At 54.5% G+C, this 17700-nt stretch overlaps 2 protein-coding genes across 2 annotated transcripts in view; one reads left to right on the top strand and one right to left on the bottom strand.

Annotated features, from left to right (window-relative positions):
* GPC1 (glypican 1) overlaps positions 1-4026 on the top strand; it is an 8416-nt gene extending 4390 nt beyond the window's left edge. Inside the window, exons 5-9 of the mRNA XM_008583717.1 lie at positions 529-659; positions 746-865; positions 979-1112; positions 1403-1578; positions 2040-4026. Of these exons, the coding sequence (XP_008581939.1) occupies positions 529-659; positions 746-865; positions 979-1112; positions 1403-1578; positions 2040-2272 (794 nt within the window). The 3' untranslated portion in view covers positions 2273-4026. The remainder of the gene's footprint in view (positions 1-528; positions 660-745; positions 866-978; positions 1113-1402; positions 1579-2039) is intronic.
* An 852-nt stretch (positions 4027-4878) lies between these two features.
* ANKMY1 (ankyrin repeat and MYND domain containing 1) overlaps positions 4879-17700 on the bottom strand; it is an 83237-nt gene continuing 70415 nt past the window's right edge. Inside the window, exon 18 of the mRNA XM_008583719.1 lies at positions 4879-5015. Coding sequence (XP_008581941.1) covers positions 4879-5015 — 137 coding nt within the window. The remainder of the gene's footprint in view (positions 5016-17700) is intronic.

Below are 17700 nucleotides of genomic sequence, written 5' to 3'. Positions count from 1 at the left end.
GTGCACATACTAATGCAACGAGCCAGTGTCCATGTGCTCTAACATGGGTAGGCTTACATGTGCATGTGCTGACATGAGGCAGGTCAGTGTGCATTTGAGCTAGCACACGTGAGTGGGTACATGTGCTGACACAAAGCGAACCAACATGCAAACACATCAGCTCCTGTGGGCTAACATGTATATGATCTGACATGTGGGCAAACAAGCACACATCAGCACCTGCAGGAGTTGACATGGACACATGTAGACGTACAGCAGGCCTGTGAGCATGCCTGGTGTCCTCTGTGTGTGTTCATGTTAGCCGGTGCCCCTGGGCACATGTGCACACAGGTGGGTGTGTGCCATGCTGACAAGTGCGTGTGACTTTCATATGTGATCCTAGGCTGGGCCACCCTGCATGGGCACTCATGGGGTCTCTCATACCAACCCAGGCCTTTGGCCCATGCTGTCAAGACTGTATTAGTCACTTGCACATATGGTGACACGCATGTGTGTGTGTGTGTGCACGTGTGTTAACACCTGTGCCAGACTCCATGGTGATCATCACCGACAAATTCTGGGGCCCATCCGGTGCGGAGAGCGTCATCGGCAGCGTGCACATGTGGCTGGCAGAGGCCATCAACACCCTCCAGGACAACAAGGACGCGCTCACAGCCAAGGTGAGCAGGAGGGTGTGGCAAGTGCAGGAAAGGGTGTCCCAGAGATGGTCCTGCTGCCCCTGCAGGACCCTGCGGTGTCCCCCCAGGTCATCCAGGGCTGCGGAAACCCCAAAGTCAATCCCCAGGGCCCTGGGCCCGAGGAGAAACGGCGCCGGGGCAAGCTGACACTGCAGGAGAAGCCGTCCACGGGTGCACTGGAGAAGCTGGTGAGTGACCCTCAACCCGCCTGCTGGCCGTAGCACGCCCTGGGCGTGGGAGGGCAGGACAGGTGGAGCAGGCTGGCCCCAGGCAGCCCACTGGCCTGACTGCTGCCCTGCAGGTCTCTGAGGCCAAGACCCAGCTCCGTGATGTCCAGGATTTCTGGATCAGCCTCCCTGGAACCCTGTGCCGTGAGAAGATGGCCATGAGCCCCGCCAGCGACGACCGCTGCTGGAATGGGATGGCCAAGGGCCGGTAGGTGCCCGCCTGGCTGGTGCGGACGTCCTGCCCCCTGGCCCTGTGTGCTTTCAGCGGGGCCCTGGGCCTGGCCCATGGTACCAGGAGCTGTGTGCACAGAGCCGTGTCCTACATATGACATGCAGAAAGCTGGGCGGGAAAGCCGTCGCCCCTGCCGGCTCCCCGCAGCACGCACCTTGCCCGGAGGCCTGCTGGGGGTCTCGCACTACAGAGATCGTGTCCTGCTAGGGCAGTGCACCTTGGCAGGGGCCGGCACAGTTACCTAGGCTCTGACCTCCTTGCCCCAGGTACCTCCCCGAGGTGATGGGTGACGGGCTGGCCAACCAGATCAACAACCCCGAGGTGGAGGTGGACATCACCAAGCCCGACATGACCATCCGGCAGCAGATCATGCAGCTCAAGATCATGACCAACCGGCTGCGTGGTGCCTATAACGGCAACGATGTGGACTTCCAGGACGCCAGTGAGGGCAGGCCCCACCGGGGCTAGGGTGGGCAAGGGTCTTGGGGGACCGAGAGCCATGGGTTGGCCCAGGGGTGTGACAGCCCCACCAGCAGAGGAAGGGTGCAGATGGCCCTCCAGGACCCCCCACCCAGGGATCCCACAGTGGCCCTAAGGGTGCTGCTGCTGCTGCCTGGGCATGGCCACCAAGCGCCCGTGTCCCACAGTGCTATTGAGGCCTGGCAAGGGGGCCAGGATATCTGTCCAGCCTTGGCTCAAGTGGGGCCACGGGGAGACAGACTCTGGGAGCAAGAGTCCTTGGGGCTCCCGTGGGTCAAGATGCTGTGGTCAGGTTGCAGCTGGCTCTAGGCGTCCATGCCACAAGGATTTTGGGGTCACCTAACACATGCGCCACATGGAGGGATGCTGCACTCGGGGTGCCCTGGTGGGGACGGGCCTGCCAGAGCCTCCTCTCCTCCCCAGGTGATGACAGCAGTGGCTCAGGCAGCGGCGAAGGCTGCCCGGATGACCTGTGTGGCCGGCGGGCCAGCAAGAAGAGCTCCAGCTCTCGGACGCCCTTGACCCACACTCTACCCGGCCTGTCGGAGCGGGAGGGGCACAGTGCCTCGGCCACCGGCTGCCCCCAGCCCTGCACTCTCCTCCTGCTCCTCCTCCTCACTCTGGTCCTCGCAGTGGCCAGGCCCCGGTGGCGGTAACTGCACCCCAGGGACTGAGGCCAAGGGCTGACTTTGCCAAAATGAGAAACAGACAATATTTAATTCCCCTTGGCCTAAAGAAGCTGGGGGCAGGCCCGGAGGAACAGTGGCTGTGTGTACTGAGGACAGCGGTGTGGGGCCGTGGTCCCCCAGGCCTGGCCTCGCCTGCCAGCCTGGCTTAGAGTTTTGTATGAAGCCCTCAGGTCAGCTGGGAGCCAGTGTCCCCAATAGCCATGTCTTTCAGAGACCTCAGGGGCACCTCTGGCTGCCCACCCCTCCCCCAGCTCCCTGCACCACCGCAGAAGCGGCCCCGCCAGGGCCCACAGGCTGCGGAGGAGGCGGCCTAGCATCGTCCCGCTGGAGACGCAGGGGCCCGTGCCTTTCTCCTGCTTCCTCTCACCGGGGACTCACCACCAGACCCCGCCTGCTTCAGGCGTCAGAAAGCGAGGCCTGCCTTGCAGCCCCCCACGAAGCCCTGCAGGGGCCACGGGGGGCATCTGCTCTCCCAGGTCTCGTGGGGCCTTTGAGACCATGCATGATTCCTTCCAACGCAGCGAGAGCTCCAAAGCCAGGCCCCCAGCCTCCCTGTGCCACCAAGGGCCCCGGCGTCGGGGTGAGAGCCTGCCCCAAGGTCATCCTGAGAAGGCTCCAGGCAAAGGACCTGCTGCGAGGGGTCCCTGGAAGCGTAGACGAGGTGTGGCCAGCACAGTCACGCCACTGCGGCCTCTGCTCGGCGTTGTGCTTTTGTTTGAGGTGGGGGTGCTGTCCCCAACACCCAGAGCAGCGGCACGGGCCCTTTGTGGGTATGGGCTGTCCCCTCGCACCCAGGCTCACTGAGTTAGGCCATGCTGGGGTCCAGGCCTGCATGAGGACCTCGACTGCCAGGAGCAGCCTGGTGGCTCCTTGCCCCCCACCCCCATCCCCGCCCAGACCCCTGGCTGACCCCTGGCCACGGGATGCTGGGTGCTGGTGAAACTTCAGCTCAGGGCCAATGAGACCTGGCACTGCAGGCCAAGGGGATGCCTGGGTCCCCTCCTGACCCCGGCCAGCTGTGGTGGGTAGAGGACAATTAAGGGCTTTTCTGAACATGCATACATTTACGGACACTTCCTGTCCTTGTCTGCTGAGCTGCTGCCTCAGCTCTGCCAAATAGCTTTGGAGAGACCTGGGGCCCACTGGCGACCTGTGGCCTTGGGATCTGGGTGCACCCCACCCACTCAGGTCAGGGCCCTCCCTCCTAGGCCGGGGGAGGGCTGGTGTGCTAGCAGCAAAGGGCCCTGCGCAGGCAGGAGGCCCTTGAGGGCCTGGGGCTGTGGGCCGCCGTGGCAGGGACCACGTCCTGACCTGTGCGGGCCTGGGGAGGCCGCTTAGTGCTTCTTCGCTTTTTGTCACTGGGCTGGGAGGCCCTCTACGGCATGCTGGTCTCCAGCCACAGGTCAGGTCCCCTGGCTCAGCACAGGTGTTCTCTGGAATTGGTCTTGGATGTTTTGGGCCCAGGCACACCCACCCTTACCCTCCTGGTGCCAGGCAGGCTGGGGCTTCCTGCCCTCAGGTGAACCAGCCAGGCCTCAGCTCTGGGACAAGAGGGCAGCTCATGGGTGGCCACTGGTCAGGGCAGTGGCCAGGCCTGCTGCGTCCTTCCTCCACAAGGTCCCCACCACTTGATGTCAGCAGTGACGTGTGTTCTTTGAGTCCTTGTGTGAATAAAAGGCTGGAGACCCATAGCAGGACAAGGCTATGTGCAGCCGCTCTGATCCTGCCTCATGCAGCCCCCGCGGGGCATGTGTGTGTGTGTGAGCCTGTGCCCGTGGCTGTGCACAGCAGGGCGTGACTCAGGGCCTGCTGGGAGGCAGGGAGGGGCTGGGACACGGGTGGCACCCAGCAGTGTGGCCCCAAGACTGCAGGACTGGGTCTGGTGGGATATCCTGATGGTCCAGTGTGTCCACAGTCACCCTGTGTCCCAGGCAGAGGGTTCTGCATAACTCCTAGGGGTGTAGCTGCCGGCCCCCACCCTGCCTTGAGGACAGGCCCTGTGACCCTGCCCCTGTTCCTTTCGGGTCACACTCTGCCTGTCCTCAGTCCTCAGCCAGAGGCTGGAAAGCCAACACAGCAACACTCAAAGCAGCACTCCTGTCCTGGACACATGTCACTGGAGGGCTGCTTTATTTGGGAGTCCCAGCCCACAGTGGTGTGCCTGGTAAACATTTAACACAGTTTCCATCACCTGGGACCTTGGAGTGCTGAGGGCTCCCAGCGGCTGGGACCCTCTGTCCCCATGTGAGTGTGAGGAGCAGGGCCTCCCTAAGCACAGATGGTGGGCAGCGTGCCCCTGAGAGGGAGACATGACTGCAAACACAGCTCTGCTAAGGGTGGCTCCTCCAGGGGTCACGGCTCTGGCAGGACTGGGGCTTAGCACTGCTGCGTCAGGCCCATGGTGGTGGCTGTCTCCTCACCCGCCTGCCCCTCCATGAGTCCCAGGGAAGCCTGGTACCCAGTGGCCCAGCCACTCCCCTGGGAGGTGAGGGTGGGGGGATGTTCTTGTTTCCCAGGGGAGGCATCCCTGGCGGCTCAGCAGAACCCGTGGGGGCAGGTGCGCAACTGCATGCTCACTGGTGGCTGTAGGAATAGATGCGTGTCGTCCAGCCCAGCAGGACCTCAGGCTTCTGGGATGCCCCCTTGCCCCGATGCTTCAAGGGCTTCCGCACGTTCTCTGTGTTCTTTTTCTGGGACAAATATGCTTTCCCTGTAAGGGAAAGGAGGACACAGGTGAGATGGGTGCCTGGTACAGGACAGCTGGAAGGGCGGGGGCAGGACCTGCCTCACTATCTCACAGCCCTCCCTAACCTGGGCCAGACTCTGGATGCCCCTCGAGCTCCTCAGCTGTGCCCACCCACCCTGGTGCTACCCAAGACAGGGAGAGGCCCCTCCCTGTCCTCACTGGCTCTTGGTCCCTCTGCTTTCCTCATGAACATTGGGGAAGCCCTTGACGTCCTAGCAACCTACACGGACAAGCAGAGAGCAGCCAGCTACTCAGCTTCCCCTGCGCGTTGCAGCCCAGTGGCAGTGGGCGGCCCTGGCAGGCAGCATGGGTGTCTGCAGCACATGCACACACACACCTGTGCACATGTGCACATACGCTTCCATGTGCTCACGGAGACACGCACACAGGCGTGCACACAGGCACACACAGGTGCACACTGATCCTCCAGGTGACCCTGAGCATTCCTTTCCCTGGGGACGAGACCCTCTGCTGAGAAGCATCATCTACAATCCAGAGCCCCTCGAGTTCAGCATGGAGGACTGATTCCCACCTCTAAGTCCACCTTCCCCAACCCCACATCACTGCCTAAGTCACAGAAGGATCATGACCGGGTCATCCATGTCTCTGCTGGAAACTGAAGACAGGTAACCAGGCATATGTCGGAGCCATCAAAGAAGAGGCAGAGTGTAGGGGAGGTGACATGGGGCATAGGGGTGGGATACCCAGATATTCCAGCAACAAGGCCGCTGAGCTTGCCAGAGGGTGGACCAGGGGGCGGTGACCCCTATAGGCTTCACTGAGATACCAGGTCCACATGGCCAGAAGCCAGGGGTAGTCACTGCCCAGCAGCCATTCCTCTGTACACAGGGACCCTCCCCACACCCCACGGACAAATGATTGACTCACCCAGAAAGTGAAACTTTAGTGAATCTAAACTTCCTCCTTTCACGTGCCCTGAAGATATAAACAGGGACCTTCACAGTTTCTAGCACAAACTGATTTCTATGCCTAATTTGTGAAAGCACAGAATCAAGCCCACCAAAAACATATAGGAGGTCTCAAAATATGCAGCACCAACTTGGGGAGTCAAACCTGAAGTGAGAATCACAAGAAGCGGGAGGAAACATTAGGAAACATCTAGTTTACAAATGTTCCAGCAACACAGCAGACAGCTAAAACAACCCCTTTCCTCACGAGCACATCAAGATGCTGGGCAAAATCAGGTTTTCACAAAGTCAGTACCTATCTGAGGTCACAGAAGAGCTAAACCCCATGTGCTAAAAGAAGAAATTACATTGAAACCCTGAGAGGCCACAGTGATTGGGGGTGAGTATCAGACACAAATATCCCTGCAGGGTAGGGGCTCAGGGGGAAATACATGGACAGGAGCTGGGGGCTGGAAGCTGGAGCTGAGACCTCGGTGACCTGGATGACTTGAAGAAACAAAACTCTCCCTACTGCCAGGGAGACGCCAAGGAAGCTCATGCAGCCTGTGAGGCTGAGTAGCGGGGGTATTTCGTGATCTGAAGTTGGACCCACAGAGAATCAGTGCTGGTGACTGTGGATAACGAGCAGACACCACAGGACCAGGAAGGCTCATCTACAGTGAGATTCCCTTGGTGACACAGAGTCATGAAGCCCCAGTGATATGAGCTCAAATTAACAAAAAAGAAAAAAGACTGGAAAGAGCACCCAGTGGAGGGCAGCAAGGTGGCAGAAGAGGAGACTGCCACTTGTCTACCCCATAGCAATGAGAATTTGGTAGCCACCCACAGACACAGTGATTTTGTGGGAGCCCTGGAACTCAAGTAGGAGGTCGTGAAGCACTGATGGAGCCCAAGACTGAGGAGGGTGTCTTGAGAAGGTAGGCTTGTACCCAGGGGGTCCTGGCCACAGACCCTCATCCCCCTATGGACTCAGCTACAGCCCTGTTTGGCCTTAGTCCTGCCATCAGAACCACTGTCCAGAATCTGCTAGGAGACATGCCAGCCCATACCCCTGGAGCAGGCCTACCAACCTTGGTCCCACCACAGATCCTGAAATAGCCCTGTAACTCAGCTCCAGCCCCAGCTGCAGTCTGAAAGCAGCCCAGCCCTCCCAGAGACCTGCAGGCCTGCCAACCTTGATCTCACTGCAGATCTTGAAGTGGCCCTGAGAAAGAAAAGCAAATCTGGAGCTATCGCACTTCCAATTTCAAACTCTATTACAACGGTAAAGTCACAAAAACAGTATGGTACTGGCAAAAAAAAAAAAAAAAGATAAATGGACCAATGGAATAGAATAAAGAACCCAGAAATCAGTCCATACGCCTACAGCCATCTGATCCTTGACAAAGACAGCAAATCTACATACTGGGGAAGAGGCTGCCTTTTCAACAAGTGGTGCTGGGAAAACTGGATACTCACATGTAGGACAATGAAACTAGACCCATACCTTTCACCATACACCAATATCAACTCAAAATGGACTAAAGAATTAAATATACATCCTGGAACAGTAAAACTCCTTAAAGAAAACATAGGGGAAACACTCCAGGAAGTAGGAATGGGTACAGAATTCATGAATAGGACCCAAAAAGCACAGGCAACTAAAGGTAAAATAAAGAAATGGGATTATGTCAAACTAAAAAGCTTCTACACAGCCAAAGAAACAATCAACAGAGTAAAAAAACAACCAACAGAGTGGGAGAAAATATTTGCAAAATATAGGGGGGGGGAAGGATTAATATCCAGAATATACAAGGAACTCAAACTACTTTACAGCAAAAAAACAACCCAATTAAAAAATGGGCAAAGGAGCTGAATAGGCATTTCTCAAAGGAAGATATATGAATGACCAACCGACACATGAAAAAATGCTCAACCTCACTCAGCATCTGGGAAATGCAAATCAAGACCACTTTGAGATACCATCTCACTCCAGTTAGGATGGGTAACATCCAAAAGACTGAGAATGATAAGTGTTGGAGAGGTTGTGGAGAAAAAGGAACTCTCATACACTGTTGGTGGGGCTGCAAAGTGGTGCAGCCTTTATGGAAAATGGTATGGAGGTTCCTCAAACAATTGCAGGTAGATCTACCATATGACCCAGCAATTCCACTGTTGGGGATATACCCAGAGGAATGGAAATCATCATGCCGAAGAGATACCTATACTCCAATGTTTATTGCAGCTCTATTTACGATAGCCAAGAGCTGGAACCAGCCCAAATGTCCATCATCTGATGAGTGGATAAGGAAACTGTGGTACGTCTACACAATGGAATACTACTCAGCTATAAAATAGAATGAAATACTAATATTCCCAACAACATGGATGGACTTGGAGGAAATTATATGAAGTGAAACAAGTCAGGCACATAAAGAGAAATGCCACATGTTCTCACTTATTTGTGGGTGCTCAAAATAAATAAACACACAAACAAATAAAGGGGGGAAGAAGACAGAATAACCACAAAAATTCCTTAAACTATTTGAGTCAAATGAACAGATATGATGTGGGGTGGGGGGAGAGGCAAGAGTAAAGGGGCATGAAAATCAACTACAATGTATTTTGAGAGATAAATTTTTTAAAAAATACTATCAAACCAAACTCAACAGCACATTTAAAAGATCATATACCATGATCAAGTAGAATGTGTCCCCAGCATGGAAGGATGGTTCAACATATACATATCTATAAACATGACATGCCATATTAACAGAATGAAGGAAAACAATCATATGGTCATCTGAATAGATGCAGAAAAAGCATTTGACAAAATTCAACATCCTTTCATAGTAAAAGCTCTTAACAAATTAGGTATAGAAGAAATATACCTTGATATAATAAAGTTCATATGTGACAAGCCCAGAGCTAACATCATACCCAATGGTGAAAAGCTGAAAGCTTTTCCTCCAAGATTAGGAACAAGAGAAGGGTGCCCACTCTCACCACTTCTATTCAACATATCACTGGAAGTCCTACCTAGAGCAATTAGCCAAAAATAATCAAAAAGGCATCCAAATCAGAAATGAAGAAGTTAAAGTATCTCTATTTGCAGGTGACATGATCTTATATGTATATATAGCATACATAATAAAACCCTAAATACTTTACCAAAAAACTGTTAGAACTAACAAATGAATTTAGTAAAGTTATAGAATACAAAATCAACATACAAAAATCAGTGGCATTTCTATATGCTAACAATGAAATATCTTAAAAAGAAATTAAGAAAATTCCATTTATGATAGCATAAAAAAGAATAAAATACTTAGGAATAAATTTAACCAAGGAGGTAAAATATCTGTACAATAAAACTATTAAATATTGATGAAAGCAATTAAAGAGGATGCAAATAAATGAAAGGATAGCCCATGTTCATGGATTGGAAGAATTAATACTGTCAAAATGCCCATACTACCTAAAGAAATCTACAGATTCAATGCAATCCCTACCAAAATTCCAATGACAGTTTTCACAAAAGTAGAAAACACAATCCTGAAATTCATATGGAATCACAAAAGACCCTGAATAGTCAAAGCAATCTCGAGAAAGAAAAGCAAATCTGGAGCTATCACACTTCCTACTTCAAACTCTATTACAAAGGTAAAGTCACCAAAACAGTATGGCACTGGCAAAAAAAAAAAAAAAAAAAAAGGACATATGGACCAATGGAACAGAATAGACAGCCTAGAAATAAACCCATGCATATACTTTGACAAGGGCACCAAGAATACACAATGGGGAAAAGATTATCTTCAATACATGGGGCTTGGATAATTGGATATCCACATGCATGCAAAAGAATAAAACTAGACCCTTATCTTACACCACATACAACAAATTACTCTAAATGGATTAAAGACTTAAATGTAAGACCTAAAACTGTAAATCTCCTAGAAGAAAACATAGGGAAAATCCTCCTTGACATTGATCTTGGCAATGATATTTTGAACGTGACACCAAAAGCACAAGCATCCAAAGTAAAAATAAATAAATGGGACTATATCAAACTAAAAATTCTTTGTAAGCAAAGGAAACAGCCAATAAAATGAAAAGGCAGTTTAAAGAATGGGAGAAAATATTTGCAAACCATATATCTTATAAGAGGTTAATATCCAAAATACATAACAAACTCATACAACTCAATAGCAAAAAACCAAATAACCTAACTTTTAAATGGGCAAAGGATCTGAACAGACATATTTCCAAAGAAAATGGCCAACAGGTATATGAAAAGTGCTCAAAATCACTAATCATTTTGGAAATGCAAATCAAAACCATAATGAGCTATTAGCTGACCTGTCTGAATGTAAGAGTGGCCATTATTAAAAAGACGAGATAACAAGTGCTGTCAAGGGTTAGAGAAAAGGGGACCCTTGTACACTCTTGGTGAGAATGTAAATTGGTACAACCATTATAGAAAACAATGTGGGAGGTTCTCAAAAATTAAAAATAGAACTACCATCCAATCTAGCAATCCCATTTCTGGGTATATTTCCAAAGAAAATGAAATTAGTGTCTTGAAGAGATATCTGCACTCTTGTGTTCATCGCAGCATTATCCACAATCGCCTAGATATGGAAACATCCTACGTGCCTGTCTGTGGACAAATGGATAGTATAATGGTGGTATAGACGTAGCGCCATAGTGTAACGGTGGTACGCGCACACAGAGGACGGTGTAACGGTGGTACGCGCACACAGAGGACGGTGTAACAGTGGTACGTGCACACAGAGGACGGTGTAACGGTGGCACACGCACACAGAGGACGGTGTAACGGTGGTACGTGCACACAGAGGACGGTGTAACGGTGGCACGCACACACAGAGGATGGTGTAACGGTGGTACGTGCACACAGAGGACGGTGTAACGGTGGCACGCACACACAGAGGATGGTGTAACGGTGGTACGTGCACACAGAGGACGGTGTAACGGTGGTACGCGTGCACAGAGGACAGTGTAACGGTGGTACGTGCGCACAGAGGACGGTGTAACGGTGGTACATGCACACAGAGGATGGTGTAACAGTGGTACGCGTGCACAGCGGACGGTGTAACAGTGGTACACACACAGTGGATACTGTAATATGGCATATACACAATGGAATATTATTCAGCCACAATACAAGAAAATCCTGCCATTTGAAACAAAATAGATGACCTGGAGGATACTACACTAAGCGAAATAAGCCAGACACAAAAAGACAAATACCACATCATCTCATTTTAAGTGGAATCTAAAAAAGTTGAATTTGTAGAAGCAGAGAGTAGAACAGCTGTGTCAATGGCCGGGGTGGGACTGGAAATGGAGACAGGTTGGTCAAAAGCACAAACTTTCACTTAGAATGAGTAAGTTCTGGGGCCGGCCCAGTGGCGCACTGCGCTAGTGCGCCGCTTGGGAAGCGTGGCGGCGCTCCCGCTGAGGGTTCGGATCCCACATACAGACCGGTTCCTGCTCACTGGCTGAGCGAGGTGTGGGCGCAGCACCGAGGGTTGCGATCCCGTTGCCAGTCCCGGTCCGGTACGGGCATGACACTGAGGGTTGCGATCCGTTGCCGGACACGAAAAAAGGAAGAAAAAAAAAAAAGAATGAGTAAGTTCTGGGAATCTGAGGTTCAGAACAGTGACTATAGTTAATAACACTGTATTGTTTCCTTGAAATTTGCTACGAGAGTAGATCGTAAGTGTCCTTCACATACAAAGGTAACTACGCGAAGTGACGAATGTGTTAATTAGCTGGATGGTGGTGACCATTTGACCGTGTACATGTATATCCAATCATCATGTTGTCTACCGTGGATAGATACAATTTTTATTTGTCAATTATATCTCAATAAAGCTGGAAAAAAACACCAAGTGGCACTGAAGTGGGGACACCCCCCAGTAGGAGGCAGAACCCCCTCACATGGGAGGAGGGGTCATTGGGGACTCACCTGTGCAGGCAGGAGTCCGGGCATAAGAACCGAGGAGGACAGGAGGTCTCAGAGCCACTGAGGTGGGAATCGGAACTAAGACCCCCCACAAGAGAGATGAAAGCCTACTGGCCAACACCCAACAGGTCTGCAGCCTGAACGCAGCCCCCAGCCTACCAAAGACCTCACGCTGATCCCATCTGCAGGACACTCTGGAACAAAGGTGAATTTATGGGGACAAGAGCAGATGGGAGAGGAGATCTTAAATAAACGATGCTGGGCCCCTGGCTAGACATGTGGAAAAGACACAACAGGGCCCCCACCTCACACTACCAACAAAAATATGTAATGAATGGAATAAGGACCAAAATATGGAAAGTGGTGCTTCAAACATGGAGCAGACAGCAGAGCAGAGCACGCGCGCCCTTGGGGTGGAGCAAGCTTCCCAGGGACACACAACTGAGAGCCGTAGGGAAGAGGACAGCGGCGACAGCACGCACGAGAAAGGCCCGGTGAGACGCAGGCTGCAGAGCATCTAAGCAGCTCCCACGAGCAGTGGGAGGGTCAGTTCACAGGAAAAGGGGCAAAGACGACACACACACACACACACACACACACACACACACACACGTAAGTCACACAGAAGTCCAAATGGCCAACACGTAAGTGTACAAAATGCTCAACTTTTCTTAGCCAGGAAGAGCAAAAAGAAACGTTCTAATGGATCATGTGTGTAAAATCTTAAAATGGGGAGATAGTCCACACGTCATGCAGGGAGGTGCAGACAAAAAGCAAATTCACAAAACAGGATGAAGGTGGTGGGCTCGGCTGCGTCTCGTTCCTGTTCTTTGAAAACCAGGCATCAGAACAGGATGACACGGTGTATACTCTGTGTCCCCTGGGTGGTGGCGGCTCGGGGCTCCTTCGATTACTGTTATCTTTTCTTTTTTTTATGTGCGATATTGCAGCAGGTCAGATCCAGGTTTCGGACAGCCTTGAATCTTACTTGCTGGTGGGCAGTCTCTTTAAGAAAAAGAGCACAAACCACAAACAAAATCAGCATGGAGGCCTGGCCTGCCCGCGAGCTTCCCAGGCTCACGGTCAGTTAAAGGAAGACGAGGCCTCAGGCAGGTAGGTGGTGGAAAGGAGGGACGGAGGCCAGGCCCCTCCCCAGGCTCCAAGGGGAGCGGACTGGGACAGGCTCTGTCCATGCAAGTCCCGGGAAGGAAACCTGCAGCTCCTGGCCCTCAGCAACACTGTCCTCAGCACACACCCTCGCCCCACCCCCACCCCCACCCCCACGTCCCCAGAGAACACGGGAGCTCCCTGGCTGCAGGTGGAACCCTGACAGCCGTAAGTTCCAGGCCCTCTGTCTCCATCACAACATTCCTGGTCACAGCTGAGCCACCCTCTCAGCCTCCCACAGCCTCCTCCCCTGGCTTCTGTGCCCCTCTCAGACCCTGACACCACCGTCCATGCCCAGCTTCCCCAGCCTCTCCTCCCGAAGTTCTCCTGATGGCCACCTGGTTGTCCCCCAGACAGCTGTCCACTCTCCTGGGAAACCAGGTACAGTGGGGCTAGGGAAGGATGGTGGGTCCTCCCTGCTCCCAACCAGACTCCGAGCCCCCACCTCCCAGTTCCTGGCCCTCCCACTGGGCTCCTGCCCCTCCATCCACGCCCTGAGGACTTAGGCTCCCCCGCTGGCTCCACCCAGGGGTCCACAGCCTGCCTCGGCCTTTCCTCCTCCAGAGCATGTCCACCTGCTGTCCTGCTTGCTGGCCCTCCGCCAGCTCTCACACCTGTTCCCTGGCCCCAAGCCACCCAGGTCCCTTCCTTGGGCCTCTCCCCAGCGCCCTGGGCCTTGCTGCTCTTTCTAACCTGATCTGGACTCCCCCAGTCCACAGCTTCCATGCTCTCTGAAGATGCCGTCTGGTCACCCCACAACACCTCACACCTAACCGCCCTGCCATCTTCCCTCCCTGCCTCAACCGTACCCGCTGGCCCCACCCCTGTGGGGGCCTCATGGGGCTGGGGCTGGTGGCAGCACATCTTACCCAGACCAAGGGGACAGGGCGGCATGAGATGGTGCTGAGTCCAGCCCGAGAGAGGACCCAAGAGTCCAGGCGGGCAGCCATGAGGGGCAGCCTCGGAGGAGCAGGAAAGACAGGAGCAAGGGTCGTAGGGGACCATGGAGCCAGAGGAAGGGCCAGCCCTCAGATCCACCCTCAGCAAATTGACCCCTCAACAGGCACCCGGCAAAGCCACCCCACATACACCCAACCCCCCACCTGCTCTGTGATTGCACACATGGGGCCTGGAGGCTCCCCTGCGTGGGACAGTGTCAGGGGAGCCGCCTTGGGCCTGCTGGGACCCCCGTTCCACTCAGCAGATGGTGGGTTTCCTTACAGACACTGGAGCAAGGAACACAGGGCTCCTCAGGCACTGGGGCCAGTGTGGGGTCCTAGAATTCCCCTGAGATGGCGAATCCAGGGGTAGGGCCATCCTGACCTGGGTCACAGGACGCATGTGTGAGATGATGTCCCCAGAAGGCCCTGGACAGAGCCTGGGGGCTTGACCAGTCGCAGCAGACTTGGGGACACCCTTCCTGGGCCTTTGGGCCAACACAAGGGTGTGTTCCCTGCTTCCCCAGAGGTTGGGAAGATGAACCCCGGGGCAGGGAGCCCCCTCCTCTGCTCCCAGTCCTATGGTAGAGGGTCCTGGGGGCCACAGAGTCACCAAAAGGAAAAGTCTCTGTGTCTCCCGTCCTCCTTCCCTCCCCAGCTCCATCTCACGAGTGACCTCCTCTCCACCCAGCCCTCCTGACCCCCATGTTCAAGATTCTGCTTAATCTTGCCCTGCCCCACCGTCACTGGCCCAGGGGTAGCTACTGGGGCACGCTCAGATGAGCTGACGTCCCAGCCTATTTTAAAGACATTCTGGCTGTGGCTTGGCCCTGCCATTCTGAATGCCCAGTGGGTACAGCTACACTGCCCAGCCTCGGGGAGCCTGGTTCTCAGCCTCCGATCAAGATCAGCCCTGGCTGCTCCTGCCCCAGGGTCTCCACACCAGGACTCCCTGGCCGGGAGCGTAGGCTCCACTCACTGCCCAGCGCCCAGGGCAGGACAAGCCCTCCGAGGGCTGCCCTCCTGGTGGGCATCATGGGGGAAGCCCTGGCCCTAGAACGAGAAGGCAGGACACCATCACACAGAGAGGCTGGGACTCGAGGTCTGGGCTCTGCAGGTGAAGTTGGCCTTGGGCAGGGGCAAGCTGGGCAAGGACAAATATCCCTGTCTGCCCTCCCTGACCCGGAGATACCCAGTGACGGTACGAAGGGTGGCCACGGGGACCCAAGGTGGCTCCTACACCTGCGGTGCCACCCCCACACTGGGGAGGCAGAGAAGGCACCAGCCAGAGGCTCTCCCCATGCCTGCTCGGTCTCAGAGGGGCCCCTCAGGGCAGAAAAGAGCCAGGCTGTGAGAGCCGTGGGGTGGGCTCCAGACAGTCCCCTGGACACGTGTGGATGCGCTCCAGGAGCGAGCCCCCGGGTGAGGTCTCTGGATCCAGATCCCCTCCCCCTCCGTCTGGCCCCATGCAGGCCGCCACCCCCGCCCAGCTCCACGGACACTCCTAAGGGACCGCTGCTGCTCTCTCCAGCCGCACAGCCCCGAGAGCCGGGCTCAGGTGCCCGGCAGCAGCCAGGGCCACGCAGATGGGGAGGAGGGCGGAGGGTCTGCTCAGAGCAACACGTCCTCCGACCTCTGGTGCTCAAAACAGGCAGGTCTCAGCAACATCACACAACAGGGCCACTTTGGAACTTTCCAGAGAGGGAGCGGCCTTCTGTGGCAGCCCAAGGACAGGTGCCCCAGGGAGGCCTCCCTTCCTCTCCGCACACTCTGGTGCTGCTGGACTCCAAACTGCTTAGAGTACAAATAACGTGGTCCCTAAAGGGAAAAGCTTACCACAGGGACGGCCAAGGTCCGGAGCTGTTTCTGAGTCCGAAAACCAGACTCAGCTGCTCATGACACTTGGGACCCTATGGGATGGAGTCCCCGTGGGAGGAAAGGCCACAAGGCAACGGAAGGAGAGCACTGAGGACCCACCACGTGTCTCGGGAGCAGGGCCCGGCACAGAACTTGGCACAGAGCAGGGGCTCGATGAGGCGTGTGCCTTCCGTGTCCCCTCCCCAGATGCTATGGTGACCGCCATGGGCTTGAGAGGTGGCTGATTTTGGTATATTCTGAAAATAAAGGAAGCTGAATTCCCTGATGGACCAGATGCTCCAGCTGAAGAGAAAGAGGCGGCGAGGACAGCAACACAGTGTGGCCTGAGCCACGGGGCCACGTGGCCAGTGGTGCGGGAGACGCGGGGGGACAGGCTGGGGCACCCCACATATGCAAAAGCACGGAAAAGTCCACAGAATGGGCAGGTCAGAGGGACAAAGTGAAGTCGGGAGAAAGAGTTACAGATTTAAAAGGCGAATAATCGGCCAGCAGGATGACTCCTGGAAAGCTAATGTGTAACACCGTGGAAAGGAACGCCTCCTTTCCCGCCACAGGGGCCAGGAAGGGGGACGGAGCCACAAGTAGCCGCGAGGAGGGGCTCGGCAGTGCCATCTGCAGAGACCACAGAGACCGCCCAGGATGCCCAGGACAACGGGCTCAGGGACACAGCCTGGCTGTCTAACCAGCGGCCACTAGTGCGGGTCTCCTTCGCAATAAGGTAGAAAACATGAAATTCGGGGCATGCTTGGCAGAGCCACCCCATCAGAGGGTACCAAACGCCTCCTTTGTACCTGGCACCGTCTCAGCAGCTGGAGGGTCTGCCGTGAACAAAACCAAATTCTGGCCATCGCCCCCAGCCCGGGAGGCCACAGGCGGAGAGGGCAGGACAATGAGGGGGACAGGGAGCGGGGCGGAGGCTCTGGAAGGGGCTTGGCAGGGCCGGACGGGAAGGCAGAGCGGAGCTGACTCCCGGTGGGTCGGAGGTGACACAAGCCAGAGAGGCGCCGACGGCGGTTCCTACGCACAGAAAACCATCCGACCCGGCCACAGCGGCCTGTGGGCAATGGGAGAAACATCTGAAGATGCCAACTGTCTCCCCATCAAACAAGACAGACAGACAGCAAGTCCCAACAGGACACTTCTGGCCTTGACAAACTAAGTCTACGATTCATCTGAAAAAATAAGTATCTGACACGGTGAGGGCGTTTCACAGGGAAGACGAGGGTCACGGTGGGTCTGTCCCGGTGGACGTGAACACGCGTCACAGAGCCGCAGGCGACGCCAGTGGAGCGCAGGCACAGCACCTGCAGCCTCCAGGACAGGAGCACCCGCCCACGCAGGACAGAGGAAAGTCACTGCAGAAAAATCCAGCCAGGTGGCTCTCATGCCCTGCACAAAAGTTACCACCAGGCTGACTATAAAGTTACAGGGAAAACAATAATGCGTTAAAACAGTTGTAAAAGGCTGGGCAAAGATCGAACCTGTTTAGATAATCCCGTTGGGGGACTTCTCCCTAAGCAAGTCAGCAAACCTGAAGGACAGGACAGCGGGGGATGACAATGCTACAAAAACTGCCCTGCAGCAAAGTTCACACTGCAAGAAGGTTCTTCCCACACAAGGCAGCAGAGAGTTAGCACGGTCCAGAGACTCCTCACACGTCAGGGGCAGCAAACACGCCTGACGCAGAGGGCGCGAGCCAGGCACAGAAAGAACACACGTTCTCACTCACAAGGGGAGCAAAGGTAGGAAGGAGGGAGGGAGGAAGGGAA

The sequence above is a fragment of the Galeopterus variegatus genome, unplaced genomic scaffold (assembly GCF_000696425.1).
Source record: "Galeopterus variegatus unplaced genomic scaffold, G_variegatus-3.0.2 Scaffold3013, whole genome shotgun sequence".
In the NCBI taxonomy this organism is placed as follows: domain Eukaryota; kingdom Metazoa; phylum Chordata; class Mammalia; order Dermoptera; family Cynocephalidae; genus Galeopterus; species Galeopterus variegatus.
This window is presented reverse-complemented; position numbering and strand designations above follow the sequence as displayed.